The sequence below is a fragment of the Dama dama genome, chromosome 12 (genome assembly GCF_033118175.1).
Source record: "Dama dama isolate Ldn47 chromosome 12, ASM3311817v1, whole genome shotgun sequence".
Lineage (NCBI taxonomy): Eukaryota > Metazoa > Chordata > Mammalia > Artiodactyla > Cervidae > Dama > Dama dama.
The window spans coordinates 32,272,865-32,288,625 of NC_083692.1; the positions used below are offsets into that span (position 1 = coordinate 32,272,865).

At 45.9% G+C, this 15,761-nt stretch overlaps 1 protein-coding gene across 2 annotated transcripts; it reads right to left on the reverse strand.

Moving 5' to 3' along the window:
* Nucleotides 1-510: 510 nt before the first annotated feature.
* DACT1 (dishevelled binding antagonist of beta catenin 1) lies at nt 511-10,993 on the reverse strand. Of its 2 annotated transcripts, none has more exons than XM_061156956.1 (4): nt 10,795-10,993; nt 7,400-7,532; nt 6,144-6,299; nt 511-2,337 (listed from the first exon to the last, which is right to left on the reverse strand). In XM_061156956.1, the coding sequence occupies exons 1-4, from the start codon at nt 10,954-10,956 to the stop codon at nt 557-559; spliced, it is 2,232 nt and encodes a 743-aa protein (XP_061012939.1). In that variant the 5' UTR covers nt 10,957-10,993; the 3' UTR covers nt 511-556. The 2 variants fall into 2 exon arrangements, with proteins under 2 accessions (XP_061012939.1, XP_061012938.1); XM_061156955.1 differs by lacking the exon at nt 10,795-10,993 and adding an exon at nt 9,736-10,116.
* Between the last annotated feature and the right edge of the window lie 4,768 nt (nt 10,994-15,761).

Here is a 15,761-nt window from a genome sequence, read left to right on the forward strand (position 1 = left end):
AACAGTTCTGAGAAGAAAACAGAATGGGGCTACATCTGAGAAAAGCAGAATATATAAAAAATGACAGAAAACCATGACTGCCCCTTGTATCTGCTTCACACAACTGTATGTGATACCCCCCAACAGGAAAACCCTCATGGCGACGCTGCCCTGAAGAACCAAAGAAGCAAATGTATGTCCTCAAATGCCATCACCTGACCTCCAGATCAAAAGGTCTCGTCCACTTAACACCTGAACATCAAAACCTGTGCCTTCACCGATGCTCAGACCATTTCAAAGAAAAATCTGCTACCACAAAATTCACTCACTGTCACCACCATTAGAAACTCAATATTCACTTCTAACCAGCAAAAATACACATTCTTTACCTTCCATTAAAGGCACTAGTGTCCATACGTGACGAAGATGAGACAAAAATTCACCTCGGTTTTCTCTCAACCAAAGGAAAGCACTCCGTGAAATTATTACACACAAAAAAGGCAGACACCACCGACTGGGGGGGGGGGGGGGGGGGGGCGGGACTAGAGAGCCCCACTCTCTACACGGAGGACGCGCCTCAGACGGTCGTCATCAGTTTCAAAGAGCCCGACCGAAAGCGGAGGATCTTCTTCTTGAGGTTGTGTGAGGCCTTAATCTTGACGAAGGTTTTGGTGGGGTTGTGGCGAAGGTCGGGGGCCGGGACCGGCTGCAGCGGCAGCGTCTGCACGAACTGGGACCAAATCAAGCCCCCGCTCTCCTCCGAGTCGCTGGTGCTCGTGCTGTCGCCCACGAAGTCGCCCTCGCTCACGCTGGACTCGCTGTCGCCGAAGCAGTTGGTGGTGTAGTTGCTGCGCTCGTCCTCGCTGGTGTCCAGCACGGTGGAGTGGAACAGGGACTCGCACTCGGCCGAGTACTCGGAGTCGCTGGCCGCGTACGCGTAGGGGCTGGCGTAAGGCCCGGCCGCAAACAGCCCCGCGGCCTCCCGCCGGCCCCGCCGCGCGCGCCGCAGCGCCTCCTCGTACGACACCTCGGCGGCCGACCTCCACCGCCGCGAGTCGGTGCGCTTGTGCTTGGGCTTGGCCACCACCGCCTCCCGGCCGTGGCCGTGGCCGTGCGCCCGGCTCCCCGCGCGGTGGCCCGTCCCCAGCGGCCGGCTGGGGAGCCCCGCGTCGGCCTGGCCGCCCCCGCCCCGCCGCGCCTTCGCCGGGGCTCGCCGCAGTTTCTTATTTGTATCCGTGTCGTCGGGGAACCGACACTTCTTGCCGGCCGCCCGGGCCTTCTCCCTCACGGCGGGCAGAGCACTTTCCGGCCCGTGGACGGCCGGCGCCCGGTGCTTCACGGCCGAGCCCCTCGGGGCGGCCGCGGGGCGCGCACCCCGGGGCGGCCTGACCCCCGGAGGCGGCGCCAGGACGGGCGGCGCCTTCCCCGGGGGCCCTTCCTCCAGGCTCTGAGAAGAGGAGCCCTCGCTTCTGAAATCCAGGGCCGGCCGCTCTTCCGCCGGGAAAGTGGGGGGCAGCAGGGCTGAGGCGGCGGGACGGGGCGCCAGAGTGCCTGCCTGCGGGCTGTTTTTCTGTGGCACCTTTTTCAGTGGCTGGACCACTTTGTTCTCTTGCAGCGGTGCCAGGACCCTCCCAGGGCTCTCTTTCGGAGAGGCAGCTGGGATCTGCCCGCTTTCCTTAGAGGACTCCCCTGTCCCAGCGGGGGGACACCTTGCATGTTCCTGGGAGACGGGCTTGGCGGTTTTGGGCAGAGGCTTACCTTGAAGTTCTGTAGCAGTGCCTGGAGAACAGCCTTCAGGCGCGGGCAACCTCTTGCTTTCCAGAGGTTCTGGCTTTGATTCTTTTGACCACTGTTTTGGTGGGGAGAAGGCCCCATTGTCCAAAGAAGGGATGCCTCCGGAGGGCAAAGGCACCTGTTTCGAATTCTTAAGGTTCCCACTGTTGCCCTGTGAGACGCCCCCAGTCACTCTGACACAAATGCTCCCATTCCTCAGAAGCCCCTTCGTGGGGTCAGCGTTCACACTGGTCCTCGGTTTGTTGGTCCTTACTGGGTGGGTTTTTTTCTGGACCAGGCTCAGAATGTAACCATCCATCTTCTTGCTGGATGAAGGATGGGGAGCAGACCACAAACTGCTTGGAGATGGTAAGTTAGTGTCCGTCTTGACGGTGTCCTGCTCAGATCCCGCACAAACATCGTTGGCATGGTTACCAAGCCGCTCCTCTTCCCTCAGGGGGTTGCCTGTCAGGCAAAGGAGGAACATTGGGCTCTGCACGGCCACGGCATGAAGTGGACTGGGGTAGCGATACACATCATTCCCATTTTTAGACACCAGATCACACTGGTACTTGGGATTCACATCTGCAATGAGAGCAAGGGAATTAGATTGTGGTGTGGAGGGGAAACAGCCAACTGCCCTTGAAGCCTGGTCTTCACAATGGCCTTCTTTATATTCCAGCCATCCTATGAGATCTGAAAAACATTTAAGGTACACTCTGAAGAAATGAACTGGTCAGCACCAGCTTAATGAGGCCAGTTTCTATGAAGACAAATTCAGGCGTAGTCAGATAATAACAAAGAATCAACAAATACTAGACAAGCTACTCTATTTCACATACAGTTCATACTACTGGATGAGGAAAAAAATAATCAACAAAGGAATTTTTAACAGGATATAACTCTGAAGAAAAAATAATCAGCCATTAAAAATACTTTCAAACTATTGAATAATATATGGAAAACATTTGAAAGTGGAGTGAAAATCATAATTTTATAATTTTATTAAGATGATATAGTCAAAGAAAAAAGTCTGAAATGAAACATGCAAAGATGCTAATAGTAGCATCTCAAAGTGGTGGGAAAGCAAGTTATGGTACTTTCTTCTTTTTCTATTTTCTAAGTTTTCACTAAAAGTATATGTACGGCATTTATAACTGGAAAAATAAACGTTTTTTGAGCCATTCTTTCTCTGGGCCACTTTCCCTTCTGTGTTCTATTCCTGATTTCCCTTTAAATACTTGAGATTAACTATACTTTCATGGGCTTTCTCCTCATTTTGAATTTTTTTTTAGACCTAATTCTTAATGACATGTGTTTGAATATAACTGTCAACTGAAAGGTCAGGGAAACTAATTTCAATCAAGACTAAATTTAAATAATAGTCACCTTATGTTTTTAATAGTGATACTAAAAAAGCACAATATTTTATGAAAGAATTTTTGATGAGGCTTTAAAAGATTGAGGAGTAGTACTAATGAATAAAATTTCCACATCTCAAAAACATAGATGCCAAAATATAATGAAATCAAGCTTTCTTGCTTAGATTATTCTGATCTCTTATCCTGGTATATATTATAAGTATTAAATCCTCTGAGTGACTTTGGCTTCCCTGGTGGCTCAGATGGTAAAGCGTCTGCCTGCAATGCGGGAGACCCAGGTTTGATCATAGGGTCAGGAAGATCCCCTGGAGAAGGAAATGGCAACCCACTCCAGTACTCTTGCCTGGAAAATCCCTTGGACAGAGGAGCCTGGTAAGTTACGGTCCATGGGGTCGCAAAGAGTAGGACACAACTGAGCGACTTCACTTTCCTTTCTTTGAGTGACTTTTAGTTACAGAAGATCAAAGTTTTTGTCCCTATTTAATTTGCTTTCCATTATAATTATATTTATTCAATCAAACATTGAAAACCTACTATGTGCTAGATTCTATGTTAATTGTTTCAAGGAAAGCCCTGTGAATTTCAATGATTATTAGCAGTCTGGGTGGCAGGGCCAGTCTAGACCCAGAAATGATATTCGTTTGTAAACAAAAGTTTATTATAAAATAAATGTGTCATGTCCCCAATTCCACTTCCACTCCCAATAAACAGCTTGTTGTAAGAAGGGGAAATCTCTCTAGCTAATATCTGTGCCCATTCTTCCTCACTACCCCAAGGCCTATCCTTATCTTACTTAAAGCCACATTTAGCTACATGACACCTCTCATCCCTATTCCCTCTTTTCTAGAGTCAAGGAACAAGACAGACATCCCAGCCCCCAAAGGCCAACCCAACCGTCTCAATTATGAGAAGATGTGACATTTGGGATAGAGGAGTCTGTCCTTAAGGAAAACCTTAAGTACCAAAGTACCTTAATGGATTTATAAAATTTCCCTCTGAAGCCAAATCTGCAGAATGAAAGGCAGCAATTACCAATGAACTTGAGACCCAGACACTCTAGATAACATAGATCTGTGCTTCCCCAAATGATTGCTGCTAACAACACACACTACAGAGATACCAGGTGATTAGCAGCCTTAGTTGTTTGGTGTTACGTTTACACTGCCGAGACCTCAGAAATTTAGCCTATACCTAAGTGGACAATACATAAAACCAAGGGTATAGTGACTTGTGCCAGAACCTATCACCTCCTCTAATCTCTGTATTTTCTCTGCTCTTCTGAGAAATCACACTAAATCAGAATTAAGGAAGATGTCCCAAATTTCAGCAACAACTCTGCCATTCAGCAAATGAGGAGCCTCTGACAAAAGGCAGGTAATTCCTCCTGTTTGATGAGAAGGTTGAACACAACACTTTCTGAATTCCCTTAGTGTGGTAGAAAAACAAGGATCTGGCAGTTAGTCCTAAGTTTGAACCCTGCCTCTGCCACTTACTCACTATATATAGTCTTAAGCAACTTACCAAACTTAACCTCACCGGGCCTCCATTTTCTGATACATAAAATGGTTTCTGACAACACTTGCACCTTGCAGAACTGTATGGAGGACTCAAAGCAGAGAAATGTATGCAGAGCATACAGCAGTGTGTGAGACACATAGTGGAAATGGAGAAACTCTTCCAGAACCAACAATGGCATGATTCTCTCTAGAGATCACTGCAATAATAGCCCCAAATGGAGGAGATGGTCGAGGGGATCTAACCCCATCCACCTACTAAAAGAAGAGAGAGCTGCCATCATGCAAGGCATTCTGGAGAACACGGAGGGGCCACTGCCACCAGAAGAGCCAAGCAGCTCTTAAGCAGGCTGACAGATATATTTAACTTGATGTATGCTTTGGTGGTGGTGGTTTAGTCACTAAACCACTAGTCATGTCCAACTCCTATGACCCCATGGACTGTAGTCTGCCAGGCTCCTCTGTCCATGGGATCTCCCAGGCAAGAATACTGGAGTGAGTTGCCATATCCTTCTCCAGGGGATCTTCCTGACCCAGGGATCAAACCTGGGTCTCCTGCATTGCAGATGGTCTCCTGCAATGCAGGAGAATTCTTTATCAACTGAGTTACCAGGGAAGCCTTAACTTTAAATGATTAAAGGAAGAAGAAAACAGATCTAACGTAATTTTGAAAAGAAAATGCAAACAAGTTAACAGCAAAGATTCAGAAACAGAGCTCAAGATCTATAATATTGGGACAGGATTTCTAAAGATAAGCTATCTTGCTACCATCAGGATATAAAGCCAGGTAACACCCAAAAGGGCCTGGGAATAGTGGTGATCCTGACTCTAGATGCAGCTATGGCACTAAAGGCAAAAAGCAGATGAAATTCTCTGTCTTTGGTTTTCATCAGTAGAAGGGGCTGAAGCTAGACAACTTTTAAGGACCTTTGACCCCTTCCAATTAAAAATGTCTATCAATTCTGTAGATAAAGAAGTTGTGGTACATATACACAATGGAAAATTACTCAGCCATAAAAAGGAACTCATTTGAGTCAGTTCTGGGAAGGTATAGAGCCTATTATACAGTGAAGTAAGTCAGAAAGAGAAAAACAAATATCATATATTAATGCATATATATGGAATCTAGAAAAATGGTACCGATGAACCTATTTGCAGGACAGGAATAGAGAAGCAGATATAGAGAACAGACTTTGGATACAGCGAGAAGAGGGTGGAACCAATTGAGAGAGTAGCATTGAAACATATATTACCATACGTAAAACAGATAGCTTATGGGAAATTTCTATATAACACAGGGAGCTCAATGCAGTGCTCTGTGACAACTTAGAGGGCTAAGATGGTGTGCAGTGGGGGTAGGTTCAAGAGAGAGGAGACATATGTATGTTTAAGCCTGATTCAAACTGTTGTGTGACAGAAGCCAAGACAATGCTATAAAGCAATTATCCTCCAATTAAAAATAAATTTTTAAAATGTCAATTCTAAAAAGTCTTACCTGCAGATTTGGGGCAACCATCTGAAATAGTCAAGGTTGCCTCCAAGGGGCTGCAGAAGCACGTACTGGAATGACAACTGGATAAACACTCACTGAAGACCGAGTTCGAGGAATTGGACAGGGATCCCGAAGCCCCATCACTCAGTTCATAAAACCCTACAAATCAAAACATCATTTAAGGTTAAGATCATGTCAGGCAAAAACACACATTTGTGCTTAAAAGGAAAAGGGGTAATCATGTACAAAAGAGAGAAAAGAGAGAATATGGAGGGAGGGGTGGCAATTTTGGTTCATGAGATATAGCATCTTGACTTTAGGGTTTCGTTTCCAGCAATCCTCAGAAAAAGGCAAAGAGCCCATAACTATGAGTACATTTCAAAGTTGAGAGTACTCTCAAACTGACCTTCCTCCTTGACCCCACCTTTAAAGATGGGCAAGGAAAGAGACTCAGATCTGTCAGAGTGTCAACTTTTTCACAAACATTTCAGAAAAAATAACTTGAAGAGAAAAACAAATCTATGTAAGGAGCCAAATGGTTCAGAGGGAAAAAAGAAAACTTTTGAAGTGGTCTCAGGAAGTTGAAGTGTGACTAATTTTCGAGCCCTGTTCCAACTTTCTCAAGTTTCAAAGGAGGATCGCGCTTCCAGAAATTTGCATAGAAGCTTTTATTTTTAAGCTCAGGGGACTTCAGTCAGCTGAGTCTCATTGTTAAAAATTTTGTTGTCTAATGAACTCATCTATGAAACAGAAATAGACTCACAGACATAAGAGAACAGACTTGTGGTTGCTGGGGAGTGGTGGGCAGGGATTGATTGGGAGTCTGGCATTGGCTGATACAAATCATTACATAGAAAATGGATGGCAATTTTCTCCCAATTAAAAATCAATTAAAAAAAAAAAGAAAACAGATAAACAACAAGATCCTACTGTATAGCACAGGAAACTATATCCTGTGATAATCCATAATAGAAAAGAATATGAAAAAGAATATATATACAAATTACTGAATCACTCTGCTATACAGCAGAAATTAACACAACACTGTAAATCAGCTATATTTCAATAAATTTATTGCCTGATTTTGTTTCCCTGTCATGCAACTGAATAACAGACTTTTCTTGTTTTGTTTTGCTGTAGTGTCTCTGTACTGGAAACAAACTCCATTGTCCTTTGCAGGTCTGGGAATGCCAAGCACAGGGGGGCCTCCAAGACAGAACTCCTGACGGCAGAGTTTCTCCTTGTGCCCCCCCACTCACCTGAGCTGGGGCGGCTGTCTGTCTCCAGGTGCTCTTCAGATGTCTTTTCCACATCCAGTCTCAAGTCACTTATCTGCTTGTCGAGTTCCTGCAACTGGTTCAACAAACCAGCGTCTCTTCTCCTCAAACAATTCTAATGAGGAAGAAACAGAGAAAGGAAAAAAAAAAACAAAACACATTTTGGTGACAAAGAACTACAAAGTTGGCTCTAAGTATTCAAATTACCATCTGAAGAGTTCCCTAAATTTTCCAAAACCAAAATTTTACTGGATGACCTGAAGCAAAGAAAAACTTCAAGAATGTGTCCTGTTTAATTCCACTTTCTCACATTTTGTGGTGATATAAAGTTTCTTCATAAAAACAAGACTTGCTTTCAGTGTCAGCTAATATATATATACAAACTTACTTTTTATAGGTAGGGATATGAAAAACCCACTGAGACTTTTTTAAAAAAAAACCTCTGTGTACAGCCAATTTATTAGAAAACAGTACTTCACAGTAGACTCTTTAATTTGAAGTCAGAGTGTAACAGATTTCCTACAATACACTATAATCTTTCTCAGGTGAGATTTTCTGGCCAAATGTCCTGCAGAGCTTTGATTTCTATTAGTCACTTTGTGGGGTTTAATCAGTCTTAGGGCCTTTGAAAGAGAGAAACTAATACTAACAGCCTGTGCCAAGTATAATGTGAGCTGGCAGAATCCAAAACCCTCAAGGGAAGGGCCATCAAGATTTGAACTCAACTCAGGTTTCCCAAGGTGACAGGCTGTAGTGCTGTCACACCGCCACCTAGTGCTTCCTATTGCTGGGAAAGCAAAAGAAAAAACAAAAAAACAACACTCAAAGGCATCTGGTTCAAATCACAAACGCCAAGTCTACAAATGAAAATAGTACCACAAACACTGACTGGACGGGAATTCTCCTGACATGCTGTCCTGCTCCTCTCCAGGGAACAACAGGAATGCGCCACTCACAATTGTGAGATTCATGAAGACAAGAAGGTGCTATTGTATAAGACAATGCACATAATGTCAATGACCAGGCATAACCAGCAACAATTGAATCAGTCTGCTACCAAAACCACAGCAAAATGCCAACCCTGAAATATTGCACAAACCACTACTTCCACAGGGCCTTACAAAACAGACGCATATGAGTATCTGTTCCTCCTGTCTGTCCTTGAACTTAAAAAGCCTGGACACATAACAAGCTTGCTAGTTAGAACGAGTTTCTTCAGGAAAAAATGAACCAAACAAGTAAAATCACTTTGATGCTCAAAAAAAAAGAGAGACAAATTATCTCAAAAAAGATAATACAAGAAAACACTTGACAACAACACGGCATCACTCTGTTAGCAGGAGGGACATTATCTAGTATGTGTCTAGTTTCAGATAGCATCACATGGTCAGATAAGGATTTTCTTTCTTTTCTTTTTTTTTTTTTTCTGTTTTCAAAACTACATTTTTGAGGTCATGGAAACAAAGCTGCCGCCATTTCTCTGAGGCTGGGTCAAAGCTGTTCAATACATTAAGCGTCAAAGTTCTTTTTCTTCCCCGTTAATGAAGACGGCAGAGAATGTCTGAGATGCTGACACAAATCCAATATGATAAATGCTCCCTGAGAGGAGGTTTTCCCTTCCGCCCACCTCCACCTCAAGTCACAGCGAGCAGAACGTATGAGAGGAGGGGGCACTTTCTCCAGCCAAATTTCCATCGTGTGCATCTGTTTTAGCCGCCTTATACAAAGGGCTTCTATCTGAAATTAAGCAGCGGAGTAGGCAAGAGCTGGCAGGCTGGAGCGAGGGAGCCCAGGGAGGGGCAGGCAGGGCTCCCCGCGGCCGCTTCCGTGTAATAGTAAAATTCGGCTCTGGACAGTCAATCGCGCCCCCAAATTCCCCTCCTCGGCTTTTGTACCCTCTCAGCGGGAGGACCTGAAGCCAAGAAGCCCTCCAAAGAAATGCTATTTTTAATGAGGGTTTAACCTTCGGGGAGAGGGCAGGCATTCGTCTAACTAGAGCGATTGGAGGTTCCGACCAGACGACTCCAAGAATCCCGAAGGCAGGGCTGGAGGAGAGAGCGGCCACCCTCGCCCGGGCAGTCCGCGCGGGGTCTCCGGCCCCTCACCTGACACAAAGCGGGCACACGCCGGGATCGCGTGGGCGTCGGCACCCCACGCGCCCCCGGGGACCCGCAGGAACCCAGGTCAGGGAAGGGCCGGGCGGGGGTCCCGGGAAGCCAGAGGGTTGCTCCTAGCTAGAGGCACCCACCACGGACCACCTGCCCGATCCCCGGCCGTCTGCAGGGACAACCGTGTCCCCACCTCCGGGCAGGACCTACCAATTGCTTCCGCAGCAGCAAGATGTTCTCCTCCAAGAACTTCTCCTCCAGGCGGTTGCGCTGCGCCGCCTCCCCAGGCAGCTCCCCGGCGCGGGCTGCAGCGGCCCCCGCGCCGCCCGTGCCGCGCAGGGCGCCCCGGACCAGCAGCTCCTGGCGCTGGCGCAGGTACTCCAGCTCCGCCAGCCCGGCCAGCGTGGCCTCCTGCCGCTCGCGGGTGCGCTGCCGCTCCGTGTCCGCCTCGCCCTTCTCCCGCCAGCGCCCCTCAGGCTCCGCCGTGCGCTGCTCTCCTCGGGCCGGCGCCGGCGGCTCCTGCTCCTTAGCCGTCCCGGTCGGACTCGGCTTCATGGCCCCCAACCCGGCCGCGCGCACCCGTCCCCGCAGCCGGGCCGCCCGGGCGGAGGAGCGGGCGCTAGGGCTGCGGCCTCGGGCTCATGCCTCCGGGCGGCAGGGCGCGGCGGCGGGGGCGGGGACCCGGAGCGCTCAGGACCCGCGCGCGGCCCCGGGCTGCAGCCGTCCGGGCCCCGGGCGGCGCCGTCCGCTGTCGCCGCGCGTCCCTCGCCGCGGCCCCGCAGCTGATAACGCCCAGTCCGGCGCTACGTCACGCGCGGCGGCCAGGCGAACCCCCGCCCGGCGCCCGCCTCCCCGCGCCGGCCCCTCGGCCGCGAGGCCCGCTCCCCCTCGGCTTCCCCCTCTAGTGTCAGGGGCGCCGCTCGCGCTCGGCGCCGGCCTCCGGCTCGCCTGGCCCTCCCCGCTCCTCCCTCTCTCCTCCCCCGCTCTCCCCGCGGGCCTCCTCGCCCCCTTTTCGGGTTTACGGCACCCAGTTTTTGCCTCGCTTCTTATTGGTTCTTTACAATCGCACAAAGCCAGGGGCGAGCACCCCGAGCCCCAGCATCCTGTTACAGCCGGCTTCGCAGGCAGGGTCCGCCAAGGGACGCAGCAGTTGGGCTCCCCAGAGAACTTTCCGAAACTCGACCGAGTTGCAGCCCACCACGTTAACCCTTTCCGCACACGTCCACTGTGCGTACCCACTCAGGCTGCTTTAGGTTTCTTCCGCCTTACCAAGCAAGGTACTGCGAGTGGATTCAGAGACTTTTTCTTGGAGTTGGCTTTTGTGACTCCAAGTTGTAAAGGCAAGCACTCCAAGGCACGGTGCAGCGTTGTCCGAAAACTGTCGAACTCCTGGTTTTGTTGCTGTTGTTTTAATCTTTTCATGGAAGGCATTTAATGTCAGGCAGGAGGATGTCGCTGTACAGCCAGCGGTTGCATCAATTCTTTTACAAGCTCCGGGCTTAGGGGGTGCGCGTGCGCGTGCGCGCTTTGGTTTTTGTTAAGAGTTTTTTATTGTTGTTATTTAGTCTGCAAGCACAGGAGCTCTGAAACCGGATTGCCTGAATTTGAATCCCCTTTCCTGCCAAGACTAGCTGCGCAGGCAAGTAACTTCACCTCTCTGTGCCTCCGTTTCCCCAAGGGTAAAATGGAACTACTAACAAGGTGCCTGTTGTAAGAATTATAATAATATACAGTATATACTGTACATATGGTGTGTTTACAACGGCGCAGGCACATAGAGAGTAAAGGTTATGTGAGTTAAGTTGGATCTTTCTTTTCTTCCTCCAGAAGGACTTTAACAAACTTTCCCCCCGCGGTAGCATTTGTAATATTGTCATCTATGCTTGGGACACTGGTCTCAGGGCATTTCAGTGAGATGGGGTCTGGAAATGCCTCTCGCCAGCTTGTCCACGGAAAAGTGCCATATCTATTTTAAAAGCAGTACATCCAAGAGCCTCAGAAATCTAATTCAGCCAGTTGCAGTTTGCTGAAGTTCAGGCACAATGTTCTGTGAAGGAGTGCATTCTCTATCATTATTTAAGACTCTTAGACCTTTCTTAAGCTTCTTACCCCTGTACGAATTCTTCCTTTCTCCCCTCTTTGTGGGCCAACCTTCTTCCCTCCAAGATCAGTTCACTTCTCTCCTCTGAATTCCAGTCAACTGCATGAATATTTGATTCTTACCAAATGCTATTTGCATGGTTATTTATCCAGGTATGCACACACATACTATGTACATAGATGTTTATGTGCATCTATTCTCTCCAATTACATTATTAGGATTCCCTGAAGGCAGTGATTATTTTTCTTAGTGTTACTATTGGAAAAGACTCATTAGAAAAGACCCTGATGCTGGGAAAGATAGAAGGCAGGAGGAAAAGGGGAAGACAGAGGACAAGATGGTTGGATGGCATCATCAACTCAATGGACATAAGTTTGAGCAAACTCCGGGAGATGGTGAAGGATAGGGATGCCTGGCCTTCTGCAGTCCATGGGGTCGCAAAGATTCAGACACGACTGAGTGACCTAACAATAAGTATTACTATACTCAGGACAATGCCTTTGCAAGCATTCAAGAAACTGCAGGTTGGTTGTAAATTGTTTTTTCATTAACACAGTTTCTAACTAACTTAATCTCTGCAAAAAATAGTTTCACATTTACCAAAAAGCAAAAGCAAGAGTTCTCTAGCCACTCTCCATTGACCTCCCCCATTGCTGCCCTCACAGACACAAATGGAACTATAACTACAACCATGATTCATAATTAACCAGCTTGTATATTAAATCTAAAAATGTAAAAATGGAATTATGCTTGGATGCTCATCAGTATGCAAAATTAATTCTCTTCAGCTCATCTAAGCTTTATGCCTACTGTGTGCCAAACACAGTACTTGATAATAAAGGAACTAAATTTTCCTTCCTAATTTTAGTAAAGCACTAAAGAATAATGACTGGTCCTCTTTGCCAAATGCCACGCCCCTTTGTCCTCTGTCACTGTCTCATGCTATTCATTTATAGGCAAGTTTCTTGCTTTCTAGTTCTGAATTAGATTCCTTCTGGCTGGGTGGAGTCTATTATTGGGGCCTGTGTTATGTCATACACTGACAACTATATTTATATAGTTGAGAGGGGGGAAAAAGGCTGAAACATGTTTTTACACACTACTAATAAATCTTGTTAAAGTAGACAGACAAGTCACTGTGTCTCCAAACCTCTATACCTCCCCAGCCCCCTCCTCACCAAATGCCACTTCGAGCTGGCTCATTAGCCCAAAGCAAACCATTTGCCATAACAGCTTGTACATCTCCATGAAAAAGTGTTCCCAGCAAGTTTAAATATTAAAACTAATGTATTCAAATGGCTCCACCAATAAAATGGTCACAAATAGGAAAAGAGGTTATGCTTTCCAAAGTATCCATTACACATTAATAAATAATGCTGTTCATTCATGCGCCAATTAAAACAAACTCAGGCTGTCAAGTGAAGTTAGAAGCAAGGAGCTCAACACTGTAATTGTTTTTCCAGGAAAACTAATGTTGTCAGATTAAGTGTGCCTGGTTGGGTTGCCCCTATTCTCTTCTTAACCCAACAGCCTATTTTTCTCCTCTCCGATTTACTCTTTCTTCCTTAGGCTTTCTTTCCTCTTTGAGTCTTTGTTTCAGTTGCAGGTATTTGGGAAGCAGTTGAAGGTGATCATCCACTGTTTGCTGCTCCCTCCTGTCAGTGACAGGATCTCACTTTGCCCTACTGTTCTGATTTTTCTTTCCTTTTCTCTTTAAAGCAAGTGCTGGTGCTTCTTCCTCCACCAGTGCTACTTTGTTATCTCTCTTTTCTAGTATTGCTCAGGTCTCTTTAGTTCTTTTGCTTTCCCTGGAGGCCTCTGTCTTCTCAGAAAGGCTGCTAATCGACACTCAGAATGTGTGACATTAAAGACAGGGTGGATCTGCCACCTGGAGGATCTAGAGAGTAAGATAAAGTTGCCAGCATGAAAAGGAATCTTGACTGAATATATCACAGTCGTGTGGCTTACGCTTAAAGACATTTCCTGGGCAGAGCCAGGAAAGGTCCCTCAGATGACACAGTCTGACGCCTTGCCCTTGGGCAGAACAACTCCCAACAGCACCCCCACAAAGTCTGAGCATCATTGTACAAATGCCTTATCCAGCAGTGAACATTTTTTTGCAGCCCAGCAAAGTAAGGAGCATCAGTTGCACGTTTTGCTATAGAGCAATGCAACAAAATGATGCCTTCCAGCTTTTATGGCCAAACAAACACAAATGATGTAATTGGGAAAAGCTGTCTCCGAATAGGAGGGAAAAAAATAAAGGGCAGTCTTTTGAGTTGGGGTGATGACCACCATCCTAGGGACAGGGATCAAAGCTCCAGCCAGACATCAAAGCCCATTTGAGTCTAATGCCAGAAGAGCCACAGTGAATTAAACTTCATATATAAACTAATTATAGCTTGACCCCCACAATTAGGCTTCAGTGAGCACATAGAGGAAAGAAAGCAGACATTGAAACAAAAGATCAAGAGAAAAGAAAGTTGGTAGCAAAACTGGGCAACATCGTGGCCCTGACCACTTTACAAATCCTTTGAGGGCAGAGGGGAGCCAGGGAACGGCACCGGAAACAGCAACCTTGGACAATGCAGGTCTTGTCTGCAAGGCTATGAGACAGCGTCTGCTCTCACTGACTCGTGCACAACCAGAGGCATCCTTATTCCTGGAAGAAAAGGTTATCGTTTAGCTTTTTCAGCATTGTTAAAGTTCCCCTTCACCAGATTTCTCTTGAAGGAGTGAGCACAAGGTGATTCCATGAAGTCTGGGGGTGAATTCCCAACACATCTGTCTGGCAGTGCCTGGCATTCCCCACAGTCAATCACAGATGTCGACACCAACTTGGAACTTCGGTCCCTTAGCTCTGCCATGTCAGCTAGTCGTCTTTATAGATGAAATGTGTAGGACAGCAACTGTGCAAATTCCCTAGAACTACCTGCTCTGGTACTAAGACCATGAAATGAGACTACTTCATCCCCAGGCAAAATTTAAACATGTTTCAGTTACAAGTAGCCTCTTTAAACAATTATATTGAGTAAATTTTACCCTTACTCTCATTTGTTGGGACCAGTCACCAATTTTTTGAAAGTCTCAATTGTATGAACTGGTAAACCATTACACACCTGATCTGACAATCCATAGACTATTTTCAGTCATATTTTTTTTTTGTAGATAAACATTAGTGCTTTCTTAAAATCACAAAGTCCAAACTTATTACCTGAGTCTCTTGATTAAGAGAAAAAATTCAAAGCAGGCACTCATAAAAATAAATATATACCATCATTATTACATTACATCTCTTTGAGTGATTACTTATGTATTCAACAGATATTTGAGCAGCTAAGACATGTCTGGGACTGGGCATACAATGGTAAACAAATTAGTTATGGTCCCTACCCTCTTGGAGCTTAAGGTCTAGAAGGAAAACTGGCACTAATTAAACAACTGCACACGTTTGTGATATATATGTATGTATCTATATACACACATATATGTATATATATCTCCAAATTGTGAAACAACTGCCAATTAGAGGGATGTGTAAATAATTTCATACTTTAAAAACAGAGGGAAAGGCATCAATATAAGTTATCCTTGGATGCTAATACTTCTTTTAATCCTATCTAATTGTGTCATCTTAGTGAGAAAATATAATTATTGATATTCTATTAAAATATGGCACCCAGACTCCATTTTTCTTTTTTAAATAATGTTTTCAAAATAGATATATTCTATGATTCTATCCAGAGGGTAATACTCAAATGAAATCAAATACACACACACACAATTGATCTTTATAAAAAATATTTTTACAGAGAAGAGAATTTTATATTTAACTTTGTGTTATCTTTTTAAAAAATATTTGCTTAGAGCTACATTTGAAATGTCTATGGGGAGATACTTGTCCTATAGCAAAATAACTCAAAATTTTCATCTATCATCATTAAAAGGTAATTAATGCATGTAATTAAACTTTAAGACAACCAATTTCCTTACAGATCCATTTATTACCTTTTCCTCAGAATAATCTGAGGGAGGAGAAAGCATCACTCCAATGCATGGTGCGTGCGTGCCAAGTTGCTTCGGTTGTGTTCAACTCTTTGCGACCCCATGGACTGTAGCCCACCAGGCTCCTCTG

Excerpts from the sequence above, each read along its gene's own strand:
- DACT1 (XM_061156955.1), bottom strand. The coding sequence starts at position 10,080 with ATGAAGCCGAGTCCGACCGGGACGGCTAAGGAGCAGGAGCCGCCGGCG. Across the intron at positions 6,300-7,399 it reads AGACAGCCGCCCCAGCTCAG|GGTTTTATGAACTGAGTGAT; the intron begins GTGAGTGGGGGG and ends TTTGATTTGTAG. Across the intron at positions 2,338-6,143 it reads TGGTTGCCCCAAATCTGCAG|ATGTGAATCCCAAGTACCAG; the intron begins GTAAGACTTTTT and ends CTCTCATTGCAG.